The 21,809-nt window shown below is 41.6% G+C and overlaps 1 protein-coding gene across 2 annotated transcripts in view; it reads right to left on the bottom strand.

Moving 5' to 3' along the window:
- Positions 1 to 21,809, bottom strand: part of CFAP54 (cilia and flagella associated protein 54) — a 386,261-nt gene that overhangs the window by 188,257 nt on the left and 176,195 nt on the right. The window contains exons 40-43 of one of the 2 annotated variants that reach the window (XM_055237476.1): positions 9,346 to 9,498; positions 6,764 to 6,958; positions 4,073 to 4,160; positions 3,564 to 3,773 (exon numbers count right to left, since the gene is read on the bottom strand). In XM_055237476.1, coding sequence (XP_055093451.1) covers positions 3,564 to 3,773; positions 4,073 to 4,160; positions 6,764 to 6,958; positions 9,346 to 9,498 — 646 coding nt within the window. The remainder of the gene's footprint in view (positions 1 to 3,563; positions 3,774 to 4,072; positions 4,161 to 6,763; positions 6,959 to 9,345; positions 9,499 to 21,809) is intronic. The other variant, XM_055237478.1, reaches the window with a different exon arrangement.

The following is a 21,809-nucleotide window of genomic DNA, read 5'->3' as shown; positions in this document are numbered from 1 at the left end:
ATATTAAAGAAGATAAAAAATCCCCTACAATCCTACTGCCTAAACATGATTACTAGTAACATTTTAGTCAATTTCCTTATATGTATTTTTTCTGTATATAATTATACACACAGAGAAACACATACATACATATTAAGACTAGAATTATGCAATACATACTACTTTACAAACAAATTTTTCATTCACAGACATAACGAACTATATCATTATTCTAAAGAATTTTAATGTTTTATCATACAGATGTGCCATAACATAAAAATATGAATCTCCACTTTGGCGTTTTCCAATGCTGAGGTAAACATTGTTATGCCTACACTTTTGAGCACTTATTCTATTGGTTCCACTGAATGACCCCCTGGAAGTGGAAGTTTTTGGTAAAAGGGGGTGCACAGCAAAGGCTTTTGATGAGTGTGGTTAAATAGTTCCCCCTGAAGACTGAAGCATTGTATTTTCTCTCTAGCTGTTTATTATGGAGCCATTCACAACATTAAGTATCTCCACCAAACATTAATGTCTCTCCATTTACAACTCTTTCATTTTATGTCCCTTAGAAGAAGAATTTGAGTGTTCTATATATGAGTCTTAAAATTCACATTTGCAACTACAAACCACATTACCTTCTCCTAAGTCTTTCTTAGATAAAACCAGTCAGGTTCACTACATTAATAACAATGTCTACCTCAGTCCACTTCACTGTGTGAATCTTCAAGTGTGGTATTTTACTGCAGGGGAGAAGAGTTTCCTCTACTCAGGGAGTCTAGGAAAACAGCCAAAGCCCCCGTAGAATGACATCTCCTATGGCAGTCAGACTTCCGGCTGGGAAACCAGGAGATGACTTTCTGTTTGTTGAAAATCACTAGGTAGTAACTTCAGAAGCTCAGAGAAGCGGAGGTGCCCTCCGGCAGGAAGGCTGTATCTGTTCCTTTCCAAGCTGTTCCTTTCCTTGGCTTTTCCATTCCCATTTGCCAAGCTCCAATAAGTCACAAGCTCAGATTTTGTTGAGAGAGAGAGAGAGAGACACACAATGTGTGTGTGTGTGTGTTCTATACCAGGAGCACAAAAAAATCAAACTTGACAGAGGTCTAAATCTTTGACGTTTAATACTTTTAAAGCAGTACTATCTTACTTTCCTGACTGAAGATGCTAATCTGAAAGCAATATGATCACTACCTAGGAACAGTTAAGTTTTAAGTGTGCTCTACAGCTTAAAACACTATGCAGGTTGTTGCTCACCACCTCCGACAGGTAAGCTAAAGAAGTAACTGTAACTGGAGAGATGAAGGAAACCTATACCTCTAATCCCTCCATACTTTTCAAATTTCTCATGTTAATCAGAAATTTGAAATACTTAAGATATTTGTGATTGCTAGTTATGCGTAAGCCATTGTTGAAGACATTCACATGTGTTATGTGTGGTAGGCTAAATAATGGTCCTCCAAAGATATTCACGCCCTAATCTCCAGAACCTATGAATATATGACCTTACAGGGCAACACAGTCTTTCCAGATGTGATTAAATTAAGGCCACTGAGATAAGGAAGATTATCTTGGATCGTCACAATGGCCCTTATAAGAGAAAGGCAGGACGGTCAGAGACAGAGAAGGAGATGTGAAGATGGAAGAAAATATGAGAGACAGACAGAGAGAGGCAGGTGTTGGGGGAAGATGCTAAGCTGTTGGTCTTGAAGACAGAAGGTGGGGCCATGTGCCAAGGGATGCAAGAGACCTCAAGAAGCTGGAAAAGATAAGGAATCAGCTTCTCCCCTGGAGCCTCCAGAAGAAGCACAGCCCTGATGACATACTGATTTTATGATTTCTGAACTCTATAACTGTAAAATAATAAACCTGTTTTGTTTTAAGCCGCTAGGTTTAGGGTAATTTGTTACAGCAGCAAAAAGGACACTAATACAGTATGTATTATGGGCTAAATTGTATCCCCTAGAAATTCATATGTTGAAGTCCTAACTCTTAGTGATATAGTCTGAATATATATCCCACCAAATCTCATGCTAAACTGTTATCCCCAGTATTGGAGGTGGGGCCTGGCAGGAGGTGTTAGGATCGTGGTGGTGGATCCCTCATGAATGGCTTAGTGCCATCCCCTTGGTGATGAGTAAGTTCACATCACATCTGGTTGTTTAAAAGAGTGTGGCACCTCCCACTCTTTCTCGCTCCCATTCTTGCCATGTGAGATGCGGGCTCCCATATTCAAATATGGCCTTCCGTCATGATTGAAAGCTTCCTGAGGCCTCCCCAGAAAACCAGCAGATGCTGGTACCATGCTCTCTGTAGAGCCTGCAGAGCCATGAACCAATTAAACCTCTTTTCTTTATAAATTACTCAGTCTTGGGTATTTCTTTGTAGCAAAGCAAGAACAGCCTAACACACCCAGTAACCTCAGATTGTGACCATGCTTGGAGACAGGGCATTGAAGGAGGTAAGTAACTAAGTTAAAATGAGGCCACAGAGGTGGGCCCTAATCCAATATGACTGGTATCCATATAAGAAGAGGAGATTAGGATATTGACATGCTGAGGAAAGACCACATGTGGACACAGTGACCTTTCTACAAGAAGGTCAGGCTGCAGAAGACCTTTCTACAAGAAGAGAGGCTGCAGAAGAGAGGCTGCAGAAGAAACCAATTAACCAACACCTTGTTCTCCAACTTTTAGCCTTCAGAATCATGAGATAACAAAGTTATGTTGTTTAAGCTACCCAGTCTGTGGTACTTTGTTATTACAGCCCTAGTAAACTGATGCAGTATAGCATATAATTTTTACCACCTTGGCTTAGAGATGAGGACACTGAGGCTCAGAAGGAATGTGAAACTTGTTGAAAGCAACTGGTTTCTAGCACACTTTTGGATGAGGCCCATGCCTGACTGCCTCCACACTGTTTTCCTGCTTCCTTACCAACTGCTCATTCATTTGACCACGCAACAAGTCGTTGTTGAGCCAGATGCCGTGGCTCACGCCTGTAATCCTAGCACTTTGGGAAGCTGAGGTGGGCAGATCACCAGAAGTCAGGAGTTCCAGACCAGCCTGGCCAACGTGGTGAAATCCTGTCTCTACTAAAAATACAAAAGAATTAGCTGTGCATGGTGGTGGGCACCTGTAATCCCAGCTACTCAGGAGGCTGAGGCAGGAGAATCTCTTGAACCCAGAAGACGGAGGTTGCAGTGAGACGAGATCAAGCCACTGCACTCCAGCCAGGGCAACAGAGTGAGACTCCGTCTCAAAAAAAAACAAACAACAACAAAAAAACCAAGTAGTTATTGAATGCCAGCTGCATATCTGGCACTTGGGATCCATGAGTAAGCAAAGCAAACACCTGGGCCCGGGTGACACTGATATTTTGGGGCAAGAATTGTGTTACAGAAAGAAGAGACAATCATAGGCAATAAACATCACAAATGAGTAAATAAACTGTAAGGCCCTGTATAATATGGACATAACCTCCCAGAAATCCAGTGGGCATGAGGCACAGCACTTTGCATGGCACATGGGAGCACCCCACAAGGAAGCTGTTAGCTAGTATGTAGATCCTTCTATCCTCACACTCACTGTGCTATCTTTGCTGATATGACCGCTCCTTGCAAACACCCCCAGATGCCAACTCTTGACAGAAACTCCTCACTGTAGTCTTTGAAACCCGGAGGCGAATGACTGTTGGTGACATTGGTGAGTGAGGGGCCAAATTCTTTCCACGTGTGTAGCATGTCTGGTTTTCTGAATATGTCATCAAGAGCTTGACACCAACACTTAAAAGCAGCCCTAAAACAGAGACAAAGCATCAAGCAGTATGTTTTCTGAGACCCATTATTAAATCTATCTTCCAGAAGGGAAAGCAAATACACTGAAGCAACATCAATTAACATACGTATAACTATAATACATTCACTGTTCTTAATGGTTTCTCTCAGGTAGCATTTGATGAATAAAATGTAGCAATGTAGTATTGTTGAAAAACTAAAATTTATGAAAGACAATGTTTTTTCATAATCATTAAAAACTTCTTCAAACAAGCAAATAAAAAACCTTTGCCCTTGTTCTACAGACTTCTAAAAATCTACCTTTTCTTTTCTGCGAAGATGAGAAGACTTCCAAGTGAATGCAACGCCTGAACTTTAAGACTTCTTTGATTGCTGGCTTGAAGAACATCTATATTTTTAATCAAGTAAAAGAACAAATGTCAGTTCCTAGAAAAATATTTTCTTTATATTTGCAAGAATATTTTAAACTGCACTATTCCTTAACTGTGTAGATTGCAATAAGCAAACTGCAAGTTAACAGCGCCTTCAAATGTCACACAATATATATACACAGCGAGCAAACATTCTATTTGATTACAGAGTGAAAGACTGGCTCTAACAGATAGTAATAATGGGGCTTCATGGAGAATAAAAGTCAGACAGGGCCAGGTGCGGTGGCTCACGCTTGTAATCCCAGCACTTTGGGAGGCCAAGGCAGGCGGATCATGAGGTCAGGAGATCGAGACCACGGTGAAACCCCGTCTCTACTAAAAATACAAAAAAATTAGCCGGGCGTGGTGGCGGGCGCCTGTAGTCCCAGCTACTCAGAGAGGCTGAGGCAGGAGAATGGCGTGAACCCGGGAGGCAGAGCTTGCAGTGAGCCGAGATTGCGCCACTGCACTCCAGCCTGGGCGACAGAGCGAGACTCTGTCTCAAAAAAAAAAAAAAAAAAAAAAAAAAGTCAGACAGGTAGAGACAGGAGAAGAGAAACCTAGAAACGGCATGCAAGGGAGAATGGCTGGGTATGTATAGGAATGATGGGCATGACTGGAGTATGGTTTTCTGGAGAGGGTGAACTGAGTCTGAAGTGGGAGGCAGTGGTCAGATTCTGAGGGCCTCTGACTGCCACTTGGAGAAATGTGGATGTTATCCTATAGCAGATGGGAAGGCTCAAAGGGTTTGTTTTTTAGCAGACATGTGACAAGATCACCACATATCAGATTTCTCCTTTTACCTGAAGGCAGAAAATATCTTTAATATCACATAATTGGACAGGCAAGGTAGCTCATGCCTATAATCCCAGAACTTTGGGAGGCCAAACCAGGCAGATCACCTGAGGTCAGAAGTTCAAGACCAGCCTGGTCAACACGGTGAAACCCCGTCTCTACTAAATTACCCAGGTGTGATGGCACACGCCTGTAATCCCAGCTACTCGGTAGGCTGAGGCAAGAGAATTGCTTGAACCCAGGAGGTGGAGGTTGCAGTGAGCCAAGATTGCGCTACTGTACTCCAGCCTGGGCAACAGAGTGAGACTGCATCACAAAAAAAACAACAACAAAAAATCACATAATTTTTTTTTTTCTAATGAATGCATGCATTCTGGAATGTGTAGCCAAAAACCCCAACAACATGGCAGTGGTTTCTAATGAGGATAATGCTGTCCCCTGGAGGATATTTTAGAAATGTGAGAAAGGGTTTTGCTAGATGTCACAATGGGGGCATCTCTTGGTAACTCACAGGTTAAGACCAAAGATGTCAGATGGCCTGCAAGGCAAAGAAACTTCCCCTACGGTGAAGGAAAAGATGAGAAGCCTGTTTATAAGTATCTGAATCTCACATCGAACTTCGTTTTCCACATAAAAAGGGTATCTCTGCATGATTTCTAAATGTCCATGATTTCTGAATTTTCCAGACATTGCAACCACTGTAGTAATTTGTTTTGCTCAGGACTTTACCAAAATTTATTTGCCATTTTAGAAAATCATGTCACAAAACTTAACCATGTTGATAGTATTTGAGTCACCAATACAACATACCTGTCTCTGTCTGCATGTGCAGCGGTCACATTCATGGTGATTCCATATCCAGGATATAAGCATCTGATTATTTCTTTACAGCTTCTAATGCCTGAGCATTTACATACCAACAAACTGATTCTTTTATTATAAAGTGATGCTATTTCTCCCCATTTTTATATTTAGAGCTTCATAATAATTTGTTTCAAAATAATGTGTATAAGAAGAATATATTAAATATAAATTTTATTTCAGGAAGTAAAAGGGGCATCACAAAATGTCTATTAGAAAAAAAGAGAACACTGGGTCTATTGTATGGGTTAAGAATATACTACTGAAGCTGTAGAAAAGCCAAATCAAGGGAAAGACAAGGAAAATGGAATTAGCTGGGACCAGAAAAAAAGAACATCATCTCCATCCCCACAAGAGGTTCACAGCTCCAATGAAAGGGATAAACAGAAGGGTGGCCTTGAATCTCACAATAGTGATGGCCAAGCTAAGAAAATGAGTAAACAGAGGAGGCTGGAAGCTTCTTCTGTCTCCAGGCTGTTCTGTCACTGCTGCAGGGGTATAGGTTCTTTTATCTTTCTTTTAAAAGTAAGATTTCAGGACCAGATGCAATTTCAGCATTAATGAAGAAGATCATATTGAAAATGGAGACATAGCCAGGTACAGTGGCTCACTCCTGTACCAGTGTTTTGGGAGGCTGAGGTGGGCTTATAGCTTGAGGCCAAGAGTTCAAGATCAGTCTGGGCAACATGGCAAAACTCTATCTCTACAAAAAATATAAAAATTAGTCAGGTGTGGTGGTGTGAGCCTGCAGTCCCAGCTGCTCGGCAGACTGAAGTGGGAGGATGGATTGAGCCCAGAAGGTTGAGGCTGTGATCACACAGTGAGCTGTGATTGCACCACTGCACTCCAGCCTGGATGACAAAACGAGACCTTGTCTAAAAAAAAAAAATTTAAAGAAAATGAATAGATAATGGCTAACTCTTACCAATAGTTTGGTGATAAGAAGAAATTACAAGTCCAAGTTGTGAATATGGAAGTTTGCTTTTCTCCACGGAACTAAAAACTCTGAAGTGCTCCTGAGAAAGGTCAGGGGGTATTGACATATGCATCTCCTCTGTCCCCAGGCAAAATTCCACCTTTCCAGAAGTACATTTTGAATTGTTTATTCCTCCTCTCTCTCCTAAATTCATGAAAAATAATAATAATAAATAAATTTAAAATGTAGAAAGAAGGGAAGTTGGGAGGGAAGGTAGAGAAAATGGAAAGCGAAAAGAAAGGAAATATTTTGTATATAGCTGAGACATTTTTGCAGTTTAAGTGACACTATTTCCTTAAACTTAGTATCCAGGCTCATAACTGAAGACCCTAGGTATGTGTGGATAGGCGCCATGTCTGCGTTATTTCATCATAAGCACTACAGAGGGGCTGGGCACAATGGCTCACGCCTATAATCCCAGCACTTTGGGAGGCAGAGGCGGGTGGATCACCTGAGGTCAGGAGTTCGAGATCAGCCTGGCCAACATGGTGAAACCTCGTCTCTACTAAAAATAAATTAGCTGGGCGTGGTGGTGCATGTCTGTAGTCCCAGCTACTCAGGAGGCTGAGGCAGGAGAATCGCTTGAACCAGGAGGCAGAGGCTGAGGCAGGAGAATCACTTGAACCCAGGATGCAGAGGATGCAGTGAGCCAAGATTGTGCCACTGCACTCCAGCCTGGGCAACAGAGCAAGACTCCATCCCAAAAAAAAAAGCACTACAGAGGACTGTCAGCCAGAAAGCAAATATTGAGATAAAGCTTTGCTTCTCGTGGGGACTGGTGGAAGTTGCATAGTTTGAGTTTGCCTTTTTTAAATAGCTTCCAACAGTAAGGTGTTAGTGTGCCTCTGGGCCAGAAACCTCTGGGATAGAAGCAACACACAGGTAGCTCTGGACTGAGACAAAAAAAAAAAAAAAAAAAAAAAAGGAAAAAACTTGTCTCTTTATAAGATCAGAGAACACATGGGAGAAAAATCTATATTCTAGAGGAAGTAGTTAAAAGTAATAGAGAAAGAAGCTAGTATAGATTTTGAAGTCTACAGTCTGAGGACTAGAGATAAACTACTGAAAATATTTTGGTACCAGGTGAGATTCAGAGTGAGTTGGTATAAACCATTCCTAGGAATTGTATTTGCCTTTTTATTTATGCCCTTACCCACTTTTTTTGTGGGGGAGTGCTTTTCTGTTTTGCTTTGTTCTGTTTCGTTTTGAGACAGAATTGTTTTGTCACCAGGCTGGAGTGCAGTGGCGCAATCTCGGCTCACTGCAACCTCTGCCTCCCCGGTTCAAGCAATTCTCATGCCTCAGCCTCCCGAGTAGCTGGAATTACAGGTGCACGCCACCACACCCGGCTAATTTTTGTATTTTTAGTAGAGACAGGGTTTCACTATGTTGGCCAGGCTGGTCTCTAACTCCTGACCTCAAATGATCTGCCCTCCTTGGCCTCCCAAAGTGCTGGGATTACAGGCGTAAGCCACAGCGCCCAGCCAGCCTTACCCATTGTTAATGTATGGAGCAATTAAAAGAAGCCAAACAGGATATGGAGAGCTAATTTAACACAATGTGAGTCTGCAGACAATATAACCAAAAACTATGGATACATATCATAGAAAGTGTGGGGGATGGGCAACAACAACAAACAAATAAATACATAAATAAAACTCTGCCTGCGTTTGTAAACACAATTGGTCAAATTTCTAAAAGATCATTTCAGTGGAAATTAGCATTTTAATTAAGTATAAGTTTAAATCTGTTTTTAATAACTATACTATTTTACATGTATTTGCCTATTATTTAAATTTATTCTTGTTATTCTGACCAATATGAATAGCAAGAATCATAAATATAAAACAGGATTCTTAAAAATTTTAAATAACTTAAGTATAGATAGTTCAGGATTTTTCCAGCCTAAATTTGAATGTACTCTTCTCTGAGGTTACCATTTAATCACTTAAAGCCCAGCTTTGCTTGAATTCACAAGCAGATAGATGTTACAAGAGAAAACAAATAAATGTAATGCAACCAACAATAGTGAATATCTTGCTTTAAGCTAAAATAAAACCCCTAAGATCAAAATCTATAGTATTAATAAGAAATCGTGTTGATGCTTGTTTTAAAAGGTATCCATTTCTTTGCCACTGATAAAGTACTGTTTTGGTAAAAGGTTCTAGTTAACTCAATATGATTCAATCCGTCTACTGATGAAGTAAAACAAGACCATAGTGCCACACCTTCAAAGAAAACTGTAAGAAGAACATAAACGTACAGAATCAAAAATTAATGAATATTGTCACATCTACTATACTCAAGAGAGTTTGCTAGTTTCACAGAAAGCATAAAAGTGAGTGAGTGAGAAAGCGCATTGGTTAAAGTGTAAGACAGAGACTAGATCCACTGGACAAGAGGAAAGTGAAAGGCATCAGAGAGTGTTGCATGTACACAGGGAGGGAAGAACAAGAGGGCAGAAGAGGGACATCCGCAGGGTGGTCACCGCACATAAAGAAAGATTCAGAGATACAGAACGTGCATTTTACCTTGTGTCTGTGCAAGAAATAATGAAAGCAACTTTCTGCTGTGTCGGATTGATCTGTTATGGTATTTGGATTTTTCCAGTGTCTCTCTAAAACACCTCAAGGTGTCTGTCACGTCCACGGGCACGCAGACAAGCGCTTTGGCTCGGCTGTATTCTGAAAGGAAAGAAAAGAGGAATATTGGGGATGAAATGCTGCACCAAGCCAAGGTAAGAGCCAGCAAGTTTATAATTCAGAGAATTTCTTGGTCCCAACCTAAAGCCGCTAAATTCAAAGCCCCCAGATCTGCAGCAGGTGTTTCAACATTCGGATCAATTTTTTTTTCTTTTAGTATACCTGAAGGTCCTTTAAAAAAAAAGTTTGGAAAACTTTTGATTCTTATGAAATGCAAATAACTTTAGATCTTGCCAATCTTCCCCATGAAGCCTCCTTTTTCTTTTGCTGATCATAAAATATGAAATAATCTACTCCTTTTCAGCAGCCTCTTCAAAGCAAAGGTGTCTTGGGAAAGAGACAAAAAGAAGAAACAAAGAAAGAAAGAAAGAAAGAAAGTTGCTTGGAGATGGGCATCTGCTCTCTGAAGGGAAGGAAAAGACAGGTTCCTAATACTGAAAGATGCAGAGGAAAGGAAGAGGGGGACCCAGGAGTGGGTAGAGAACTAACTAACTGTCCTGAAAAGTGCCCAGAAAAGGGAGATAGTGGGAGAGAGTTGCTTTGAGGTCTCTGAAGAGTGAGTGAGGGCCTGGGACTTCAGCTGCAGAATTGCTGCATACATCATGAAGCAGGACCAAGAGAGAGGAATCACAGTTTGCAGGACTGAATACCAAAAGAATGTATTTCTTCAACAAGTTGAACAAGTGGAGGCCCCCCTGTAAAATCTAAGGTCTTAACATTATAGCAACTTACACGGTAAGTTGGAAGAGGTTAAGAGACATGGTCTTTGCCCTCAAGAAATTCACTATCTAGCTGAAGGGATGGGACACTCCAACACTGGAGTAATAAAGTCACATTTGCAGATAATATTTGGTTACATGCCAAAATAAGGGAAAGATGGAAGACAGAGATCAGTGTAGGCAGGAAAAGGTGAGCAACGAAGACCTTGCGGAAGAGAAGATAGGCTAGCTGTGCCTTCGAGGATAGGGAAAACTTGATCAGGACAAAAGAGACAAGTGGTTTTAGATAGTTAGAATAAGAATAGGAATAGCTAGGCAGGGCGACGCAGCTCACACCTGTAATCCCAGCACTTTGGGAGGCCGTGGCAGGTGGATCACTTGAGGTCAGGAGTTTGAGACCATCCTGGCCAACACAGTGAAACCCCGTCTCTACTAAAAATACAAAAATTAACTAGGCATGATGGTGCATGCCTGTAATCCCAGCAACTGAGGAGGATGAGGCAGGGGAAATCACTTGAACCTGGGAGGTGGAGGTTGCAGTGAACCAAGATCACACCACTGCACTCCAGCCTGGGTGACTCTGTCTCAGAAAAAAATTAATTAAAAATATAAAAAAGAAGGGGTGTAGAAGTTAACCACTTCTAAAGGTTAATCTCAGTTGATCCTCACAGCACCTTAGAAATGGTCAGGGATAGAAATCACTGACGCTTTACAAAGGAGGAAAAGTGAAGTTGGGGGTATGAACTTGTTTGAAGCCCTTAAGAAGAGATGAGTGGAAGAACCGGTATTCAAGTCCAGTGCCTTCCCCAGATGATTCACCAAAGGACAACAAATCTCGGGTAACAGACAATGACCCAGATTTGTAACCCAGATTTGGGCACAGAGATGTCTTGAGAATAGGATGGGAATAAGCCTAAAGAGAGTTCAGAAGGGAAGAAACCTGGAGTCGTTATGAGCCCAGGGAGCAGGGAGGTCCTGATGGAATAAGTAACACAGGGTTACTTTCTGTGGCCACAGAGACAATATCTTTCAACACACCCTAATGTCCAGAAATCCTGGAGGCTTCAGTCAAACCAGGGACATGGCCGCATTGACAGAAGTAATTGTTTCCCCTGCAAATTCAGTCTTGACACAATTCCCTATCACACATTTAAGTGAATCAAATACTTATGCCAAAGTGGCTCTTGTGAACTCCCTGGAAGCTCTCATTCTTCTTCCTTACCAGTTTCAGTCTCCTGTCTGCTCTGCCCTGTCCCCACTATCTCCCTCCTTAGTGTCCCTCTCTGCTAAGCCATGCCCAGTCTTGCATGGTCCCAGGCAGGCAGACCTCCTACTCCTCATGCCCCCACTCTCATCCACAACACCCCGAAGATTGTAGGTTTCTGCTCTGTTTCTCTATTTTTCTTACAAGAATTCATGAGCTTGGCTTTTATCTTTTTCTCCTTAGAGAGTGAGATCAGGAAAAGAAGTTAAGCAAGTATCTTAGTCAGTTGAAACTGCTATGAGAAATTACCATAGACTGGGTGGATTATAAACAACAGAAATTTATTTCTCATCAGGCGCTGTGGCTCATGGCTGTAATCCCAGCACTTTGGGAGGATGAGGTAGGGAGGATCCCTTGAAGCCAGGAGTTCAAGACAGGCCTGGACAATAAAGTGAGACCCTGTCTCTACAAAAAATAAAATAAAATAAGTTAGCTGGGTGCAGGCACATGTGCCTGTAGTCCTAGCTACTTGGGAGGCTGAAGTGGGAGGATCACCTGAGCCCAGGAGTTCCAGGCTACAGTGAGCTATGATCATGCTATTGCACTCCAGCCTGGGTGACAGAGTGAGACCTTGTCTCAAAAAAAAAAGAAAAGAAAAGAAATTTATTTTGCACAGTTATTTGGGGCTAGAAGTCTGAGATCAGGAGACTAGAATGGTAGGATTCTGGTGAAGACCCTCTCCCTGGCTGGCAGATGGTTACCTTCTCATTGGTCCTCCCTCCCACGATAGAAGTGGGCTACAGAGCAACCTGGGGTCTCTTTTGTAAAGACACCAAGCTGGGTGTGGTGGCTCATGCCTGTAATCTCAGCGCTTTGGGAGACCAAGGCAGGTGGATCACCTCAGGTCAGGAGACAAGGTGAAACCCCGTCTCTACTAAAAATACAAAAATTAGCCAGGTTTAGTGGCAGGCACCTGTAGTCCCAGCTACTCAGGAGGCTGAGGCAGAAGAATCGCTTGAACCCCAGAGGTGAAGGTTGCAGTGAGCTGAGATTGTGCCGCTGCACTCCAGCCTGAGCGATGGAATGAAACTCCATCTCAAAAAAAATAACTAAATAAAAGTAAAGACACCAATGCCATTCATAAGGGCTCCACCCTCATGACCTAATTTATCCTCCAAAGGACCCACCTCCTAAGACCATCACATTAGGGGTGAGGATTTTAACATTTAGGTGGGGGGGACCACAAATATTCAGCCCATAACAGCAAGCAAATGAAAGGAGGAAAGCTGGAAGCCCCCACATATAATAATATGAGATAGTTACCTTCTCTAAACCATAGTTTTAAATATCTGTTAAAACTGGGATGATAGTTCTTCCTTCATTAACTTTTCTCAGGCTTGTCCCTGTCCTATTTATTTCCAGAGCATCCCTCTCACTGAAGTCAGGATGACTCAGAGGGTTACCATTTTAACCTGTGTGTGGAGGTGCAGAGTGTCTAGCACAGAGCCTGTCATGGAGTAAGCATTCAGCAGATGAAGGCTCACATCATGACTACTGGTCATGTATTTTTTTATTATTATACTTTAAGTTTTAGGGTACATGTGTACAACACGCAGGTTAGTTACATATGTATAAATGTGCCATGTTGGTGTGCTGCACCCATTAACTCATCATTTAACATTAGGTATATCTCCTAATGCTATCCCTCCCCTACCCCCCACCCCACAACAGACCCCGGTGTGTGATGTTCCCCTTCCCGTGTCCATGTGTTCTCACTGTTCAATTCCCACCTATGAGTGAGAACATGCGGTGTTTGGTTTTTTGTCCTTGCGATAGTTTGCTGAGAATGATGGTTTCCAGCTTCATCCATGCCCCTACAAAGGACATGAACTCATCATTTTTATGGCTGCATAGTATTCCATGGTGTATATGTGCCACATTTTTTTAATCCAGTCTATCATTGTTGGACATTTGGGTTGGTTCCAAGTCTTTGTGATTGTGAATAGTGCCACAATAAACATACGTGTGCATATGTCTTTATGGCAGCATGATTGATAATCCTTTGGGTATATACCCAGTAATGGGATAGCTGGGTCAAATAGTATTTCCAGTTCTAGATCCCTGAGGAAATGCCACACTGACTTCCACAATGGTTGAACTAGTTTATTGTCCCACCAACAGTGTAAAAGTGTTCCTATTTCTCCACATCCTCTCCAGCACCTGTTGTTCCCTGACTTTTTAATGATCGCCATTCTAACTGGTGTGAGATGGTATTTCATTGTGGTTTTGATTTGCATTTCTCTGATGGCCAGTGATGATGAGCATTTTTTCATGTGTCTGTTGGCTACATAAATGTCTTCTTTTGAGAATTGTCTGTTCACATCCTTTGCCCACTTTTTGATGGGGTTGTTTTTTTCTCATAAATTTGTTTGAGTTCATTGTAGATTCTGGATATTAGCCCTTTGTCAGATGAGTAGATTGCAAATATTTTCTCCCATTCTGTAGGTTGCCTGTTCACTCTGATGGTAGTTTCTTTTGCTGTGCAGAAGCTCTTTAGTTTAATGAGATCCCATTTGTCAATTGTGGCTTTTGTTGCCATTGCTTTTGGTGTTTTAGACATGAAGTCCTTGCCCACGCCTATGTCCTGAATGGTATTGCCTAGGTTTTCTTCTAGGGTTTTTATGATTTTAGGTCTAACATCTAAGTCTTTAATCCATCTTGAATTAATTTTTATATAAGGTATAAGGAAGGGATCCAGTTCCAGCTTTCTACATATGGCTAGCCAGTTTTCCCAGTACCATTTATTAAATAGGTATAAATTGAGTGCTCACAAGTACTAGGCACTGTGCCTGGCACCAAAGGGAGACACAAGTGAACAAAACAGACATAGTCTCTGCTCTCACCAAGCTTACATTCTAGAATAAAATCTGAAAATTTTTATTTATAATAAGAACAGTCCGAATAAAATCATCCCACTACTTTTTTGTCTGGCTGATAAATAATTCCTCTTTGTGTTCTTCCTAAACTATATTTCACCTTCTTTTTCTTCCCTTTTTTCAAGCCCTGCATATCTTTTTCCTGGTTGTCTAATTCAGGTTCTGTTGGTGGTGGCGTGGCTGTCTACATGAGATAAATGATGCAAAGCAATGAGGAGGTGGCATTAGCTTCAGGGCCCTTATCTTGACAGCTCTGCCTCAAGGGGGTTCCTCTCTGAAAACGTCCATGGATAATTTAAGAAGCTATTCCAAAGGTACTAACAGCCTCAACAGTTTGAAATAGGTAAGAAAGAAGGAGGAGAAGAAGAAAAAAAAAAGAAAGAAAACATCGTGTCTTTCATTGTACCAATGTAGAAATGAAAGCTGAAATGCCAATGACTCCTGAGAGTTGGGTCCACCACGGAAGGATCCCAGCAAGTGATCTGAAATTTGGGCTGCTTCCTACACTCAAGGCCACATCAATCCAAATGCCCAAAGGCACTAATAAAACACACCTGCCAAAGGGCTGAAAATTCCAACACACCTGAGGACTGAATAACTCTACCAGAGAACTTAAACACCAGTAAGGTCAAAACTCAAGAGAGAGATCCCAGGCAGAATGCAAAAAGAGCTTCAATAAAAGGCATATCCATAGAGTTATCTCCCCTATGGAGCTTAACAAGCAGGCAAGTTACTCACCCATACAAGAATATCTATAAAATGAGGTGTTCTCACTTCTCCAAATCCTACAGACTATACCAAATTACATATGCATTATTAAATAGTGGAAGGGAGAATAGGATGCTGTTAAATAATGAGTACACCAAATGTTCCTAGGCACTGGAGCATTGTAGTATCTATTCTGAAGAATTAAATGTATCGCATCACCACTAAATGCCGGTATGCCAAAAGAAAATCTATGATGGTCTAAAGCAGCGATCTGCTGTGGAAACCATCATGAGTACTCTGTCTTTTGAAAGAATTGCTAACATATCAGGGTGATGACATACATAAGACCTAACACGCTTATAAATATGTTGATGATCTGAGTTCAGTATACTGGAAAAATTCAGCATTCTAAAACTTTGCCAAATAAACCCAAGAGCATAGACCAAAAAACATGCCCAATGACAGACGTCCTAAAATCTTAGAAAGGGCTACAAGTTGGATGCTAACTTTTTAATGATAACAATTCCATGTAAAACCTATAATTAATATACAGGATCATCTAAAAATTACCATACTATCACAGTAAGTCAGAATAAAGTGTCTGTCTTCAGTGACCACTGAAATACAGCAAACTTCTTCTTGAATGCTGTAAATTTAGAGGCAATCCCAATCTGAAAGGGAGCAACAGAGAAGAGGCCTGGTAGCATGGTGGAGCACTCAAGGATAGAGTAATTAAAGCAGGGTTTGAATCACAGGCCCACTACTTACTAGTAACATTTAATTTTCTCATGTGCAATATAAGCATAATAATATCTACCTCCTTTGACTGTAAAAATTAAAGAAGCTAAATATAGTTCCAGCTCAATAAATTATTACTGTCATTACAGTATTTAGAAAATTTTATCTATTCAAATATTCCTGTTCTAATGATTGCTCAAACTGCTTCTACCACCATTGAGAACCAACCCAAAGGATTACTGTAGCCTGACTGCACTTCCCTTCCCTTCTGTCCCACCACCACCCCCTTGCCTTTCCAAATGTACTTTAACAGGAGGCAAGCAAAGTGCTTTTCTGATATATTGCACCTATCATCAGTAAATATCTACAGGTACACAGGTCTAGAATTTTACTAGATATGTTTTTCTTATCCCTTTGATATTAGTCATCATTTTGATAACAACCATTTTTGACATATTTTCTCACATTTGTAGCAACTCTTTTTAAGATGGAAGGGATAACATAAATCACATTTTGAGTTATGGATCCCAAAGTAGGAGAATTTCCCAGGTTTCACAGACAAGCTCAATAGAAGAACACACCCAGGAAGAATTATACTCTGAATAAAACTCATCACACATGATTGACCATAAGAAGGTGGTCTTCCCATTGTTTCTGACTATGAGGGATAATCTGATTTATCATTGGCAGTAACACCTACAAATTCATGGTCACCAATCTCACTCATTGGACCCTCTAAATTACAACCCTTCTCCCTTCCTTTCTCCTATGACCTTACCAGCCAGCCCACTCTTTCATTCCTTCTGAAATCTCCAACCCGATCAACATTGGCTATTCTCGCAGCCCCTTGCTTCACTGAGAAAATCTCCAGTACCCAATGAGAATGCTTTCCATCTCTACCTTTACCACCTACATACTTCCCTGCTTGGGTTTATTCTTTCCTTTCTTTCTGCCTTAGCAGAAAAGATGTCTCACCCTCCTGTCTAAGCATAATCCCCCTGTATCCCACTCTCTCTCTGCCTTTTGTCTCCTCAAGATCCTTGCTCTATCGAATACTTTTCTCTCCTATCTATAAGCTCTCCCTCTTTACTGGCTTTTTCTAATTAATATGTAAATATTAAAAAGACATACAAACAAAACAAAGTCCTCCTTAGCCACCACCCCCAGCTCTACATTTCCTGCCAGTTCCTGACGGTGCTAAGTTACTTGAAAAGCAATTCTCTATTCAATTTCTTTTTCTTTCTTTCTTTCTCTTTTTCTTTCTTTATTTTTCTTTCTCTCTCTCTCTCTCTCTCTCTCTTTCTTTCCCTTTCCTTCTCTCTCTCTCTTTCTTTTGAGACAAGAGTGAAACTCTTGTCATGCAGGCTGGAGTACAATGGCACGATCTTGGCTCACTGCAACCTCCACCTCCTGGGTTCAAGTGATTCTCCTTCCTCAGCCTCCCGAGTAGCTGGGATTACAAATGCCCACCACCACACCCAGCTAAGTTTTGTATTTTTAGTAGAGACGGGGATTCACCATGTTGGCCAGACTGGTCTCAAACTTCTGACCTCAAGCGATCCACTCACATTGGCCTCCCAAAGTGCTGGGATTATAGGCGTAAGCCACCACGCCTGGCCTCTGTTCAATGACTTTCTATAGGTACAGCTCACCACTGCTGCATGCACCACTCAAAATACTCCCTCCTCACCATTTCTAAGGTCACAAAGTCATTTATTCAGCAAAGAAATACTAAGTTCCTACTATATATCAGACACTGATGAAGACATCTGGGTTATATCTGTGAACAAAACAATAACCCCTGCCCTCACAAAGCTTACATTTTATCAAGAGGAACAGATTAGTTATCAATAAATACAAAAAAAACCCCTAAATTATACCATATAATAGATGGTGAGAAGCGCTTCAGAAAAAAAGGAAAACATATGGCAGAGTAAAGGGAATTGGGAGGAAGCAGGTAGGGTGCAGTTTCAAACCGAACGATCAGGCTGGGTGCAGTGGCTCATGCCTGTAATCCCAGCACTTTGGGAAGCCAGGGTGAGTGGATCGCTTGAGGTGAAGAGTTCGAGAGCAGCCTGGCCAACATGGTGAAACCTCGTCTCTGCTAAAATATAAAAATTAGCCAGGCATGGTGGCAGGTGCCTGTAATCCCAGCTACTCAGGAGGATGAGGCAGGAGAATCGCTTGAACCCAGGAGATGGAAGTTGCAGTGAGCTGGGATAACACTACTACACTCCAGCCTGGGCGACAGAGCAAGACTTCGTCTCAATAAATAAATAAATAAATAAAAACTGAATGCTCAGGGTAAGCCTCATTGAAAAGATGAGAGGTACATAACAACATAAAGGAGACGATGAGCTCATTAGTCAGACATTTGAATTGAGAAAGAGCATTTCAGGAAGAGAAAACAGCTAGAACAAGGCCCTATGTCGGCGGTGTCATAGCAAAAAGGCCAGTGACAATGACCACCTAAACTGCCAAACACAACAGTCTGTCCTCATCTTATGTGACTTCTCTCTCTCTCTCTATGATAGTTGACTGCTTCCTTTTCCTTAGCACTGTCTGTTGCCTTGGCCTTGTTTATACTACTCTCCTATTACATTTCCCAGCTCTTAGGCCTCATCCCAATCTCTTTCAAGTCCTGCTCTTCCTCTGTTTGTTCCCATGACAGTCATTAGGGCCTTCACACACTCTGTACCTCTTTATCCTGAGTACAGCGTAGGAACATACTTGTCTACCCCTTTTGAAGTTAGGTGTGGCCATGTGACTGTGGCCAATGAAATGTCAACAGACACAACCTGTGTCACTTTCAAGTCACAGCTTTAAGAGCTAGAGCAAGATTTACAACATCTTTTTCCTGCCTGAAAAATAGAGACAATAACAAACCTACCTCATTTAGTGACTATAAGCTAATATTCACAAAGCATTCATAAGAGTACCTGATGTGCAATGCATAATTATAATTCTTTTATTGGGGTTGTTATAGTAATTAAACATGATAATCCATGTAAAGCCCTTAACATAAAGCATATAGTATATGTACATATGGTCTGGCAAAGGCTGTGCCCATAGCCCATGCTTCTACAGGGGTTCACCATATGCCTCTCTGTATACACTCCTAGAAGATAACATTAAAATTATGTTTTCTGACTTGGAAACAACCCACGGAAGTTTGCACCAAGATGGAGATTCCACCATGATGAGCAGCCCAGGATTCAACCTCATTGAACACAGTAGCATGCACAAGAAACAGACTTTTCATTGTGTTAAAGCAATGACACTTGTTTGTTACTGCTGTATAGCTGAAGCCTATTTTGACTGATGCAGCTTCCTAAATGTTGGTGCTATCCAGGACGCCATCCTCAAGTTTATGCTCCGTGTAACTCTCCCTGGGTGACCTCATCCAAACCCTTGACTTCAACCACCACCAATATATTGATGACTAAAATACGAATCTCCAATCTGCTGTCTCCTGAGTGCCGCATTAGTATATCCAACCATATACTGGATAGCTCTACTCATTGTCATCCAAGTTTGGATGAACTACATCCAAGCAAGTAATTCCAAAGTGATCTTTTCCTCTAACCTGCCCCTCTCTGGTTTTCCTGTCTGGGTAAAGGCATCATCATCCATCTGGCTACCCAAGCCAGAAACCAAGGCGACTTGAACTCCTCCCTTCCTCACCCATCCCCCACCTCCAGCCAGTGCGGACCACAGTCCTGTGGACATCCTCTGTCTCTTCTTCACATCTGTCCCCTCCTCTATGCTGACCACACAAGTCCAGGCTTTCATAATCTCTACTTTAAGACACAAGTAAGCAGTGGCCACTTTCCTACTTCCATTTGGTCTCCTTTCAATCTGTTTCCCATGCAGCTGACAAAGATTTTCAAAAACACGCAAATATAACACTTCTTGGCCTTTGGGCTAAGATCAAGTGAAAAGAATGCCAATATGATCATTTCACTTTCTTTCTTTAAATCCTTTTAACTAGCTCCCCTCAGTTCTCCAGATAAAACTAGATCTCTATCCTTCCCTCTAAGACAGTTTATTATCTAATTTCTGCCAACCTTTCTAACCTCAGCTTTTGCCTTTTCCTTTGCTGTTAGCCCCACCGGATTTCTTGCAGTCTCACAAAAGCAGGTGCTAGCTGTTAACTATTATTCTTTATGGCAGCAGCAGTAGTAATAACATTACATATCTTATCACTCTATACTATAATCTCTGCGTTTTTTATTCATCTCCTTTAATGGACCCTAAACTCCTGGGCAACAAATCTTCAGTCTTGTTCATCTTTATATCCTCAGTACCTAGTACAGGCACTTCACACATAGCAGATACTCAGTAAATGTTTGCTGAATGACTGGCTCCATAAATAAATGAATGAATGCTTATATTTATACACATATACAAACATAAAATGAACAGATGAATAAGTGAAAGAATCCTAACACTTCAAAGGGAAGACTTACATGGCTTTTTGATGCCAGAAACAGAGACACATGAAAAATGCAATTTAGAGAAGGTATTATTTCCATTTTCGTCTCATTCAATTGCATCATTCCTACAAGCTGCATGGCCAAAAACATTCCAAAAGGGCTTAATACAATTTGGTTATGTCCCCACCCAAATCTCATCTTGAATTGTAGCTCCCATAATCCCCATGTGTCATGGGAGGAACCCAGTGGAAGGTAATTGAATCATGGGGGTTGGTTTTTCCCCTGCTGTTCTCATGATAATGAGTAAGTCTCATGAGATCTGATGGTTTTATAAATGGGAGTTCCCCTGCACATGCTCTCTTGCCTGCCGCCACATAAGATGTGCCTTTGCTCCTCCTTCTCCTTCCACTATGATTGTGAGGCCCCCCCAGCCACGTGAAACTCTGAGTCTGCTAAACTTCTTTTCCTTTATAAATTACCCAGTCTTGGGTAAGTCTTTATTAGCAGCATGAGAATGGCCTAAGGCAGTAAACTGGTACCAGGTAGTGGGGTGCTGCTATAAAGATACCTGAAAATGTGAAATCAACTATGGAACTGGGTAACAGGCAGAGGTTGGAACAGTTTGGAGGGCTCAGAAGAAGACAGGAAAATGTGGGAAAGTTTGGAACTTCCTAGAGATTTAGAGGGCTCAGAAGAAATGAAGATGTGGGAAAGTTTGGAACTTCCTAGAGACTTGTTGAATGGCTTTGACCAAAATGTTGATAGTGATATGGACAACAAAGTCCAGGCTGAGGTGGTCTCAGATGGAAATGAGGAACTTGTTGGAAACTGGAGTAAAGGTCACTCTTGCTATGCAAAGAGACTGGCAGCATTTTGCCCCTGCCCTAGAGATCTGTGGAACTTTGAACTTGAGAGATGATTTAGTGTACCTGGCAGAAGAAATTTCTAAGGAGTAAAGTGTTCAAGAGGTGACAGAGCATAAAAGTTGGGAAAATTTACAGCCTGACAATGCAGTACAAAAGAAAAACCCATTTTCTGAGCAGAAATTCAAGCAGGCAGCAGAAATTTGCATAAGTAACAAGGATCCAAATGTTATTCACCAAGGCAATGGGGAAAATGTCTCCACATCATGTCAGAGACCTTCGCAGCAACCCCTCCCATCACAGACCCAAAGGCCTACAAGAGAAAAATGATTTCCTAGGCCAGGTCAAGGGCCCCACTGCTGTGTGCAACCTAGGGATTTGGTGCCCTTCATCCCAGCTGCTCCAGTCATAGCTAAAAGGGGTTAAGTAAGGTACAGCTCAGGACATGGCTTCAGAGGGTGCAAGCCCCAAGCTTTGGAAGTTTCCACATGGTGTTGAGTCTGCAGGGCACAGAAGTCAAGAACTAAGATTTGGGACCTCCACCTAGATTTCAGAGGATGTATGGAAACACCTGAATGTCCAGGCAGAAGTTTGCTGCATGGGTGGGTCCCTCATGGAGAATCTCTGTCAGGGCAGTCAGAAGGGAAATGTGGGGTTGGAGCCCCCACACAGAGTATCCACTGGGGTAC

The sequence above is a fragment of the Symphalangus syndactylus genome, chromosome 13 (genome assembly GCF_028878055.3).
Source record: "Symphalangus syndactylus isolate Jambi chromosome 13, NHGRI_mSymSyn1-v2.1_pri, whole genome shotgun sequence".
NCBI lineage: Eukaryota > Metazoa > Chordata > Mammalia > Primates > Hylobatidae > Symphalangus > Symphalangus syndactylus.
This window is presented reverse-complemented; position numbering and strand designations above follow the sequence as displayed.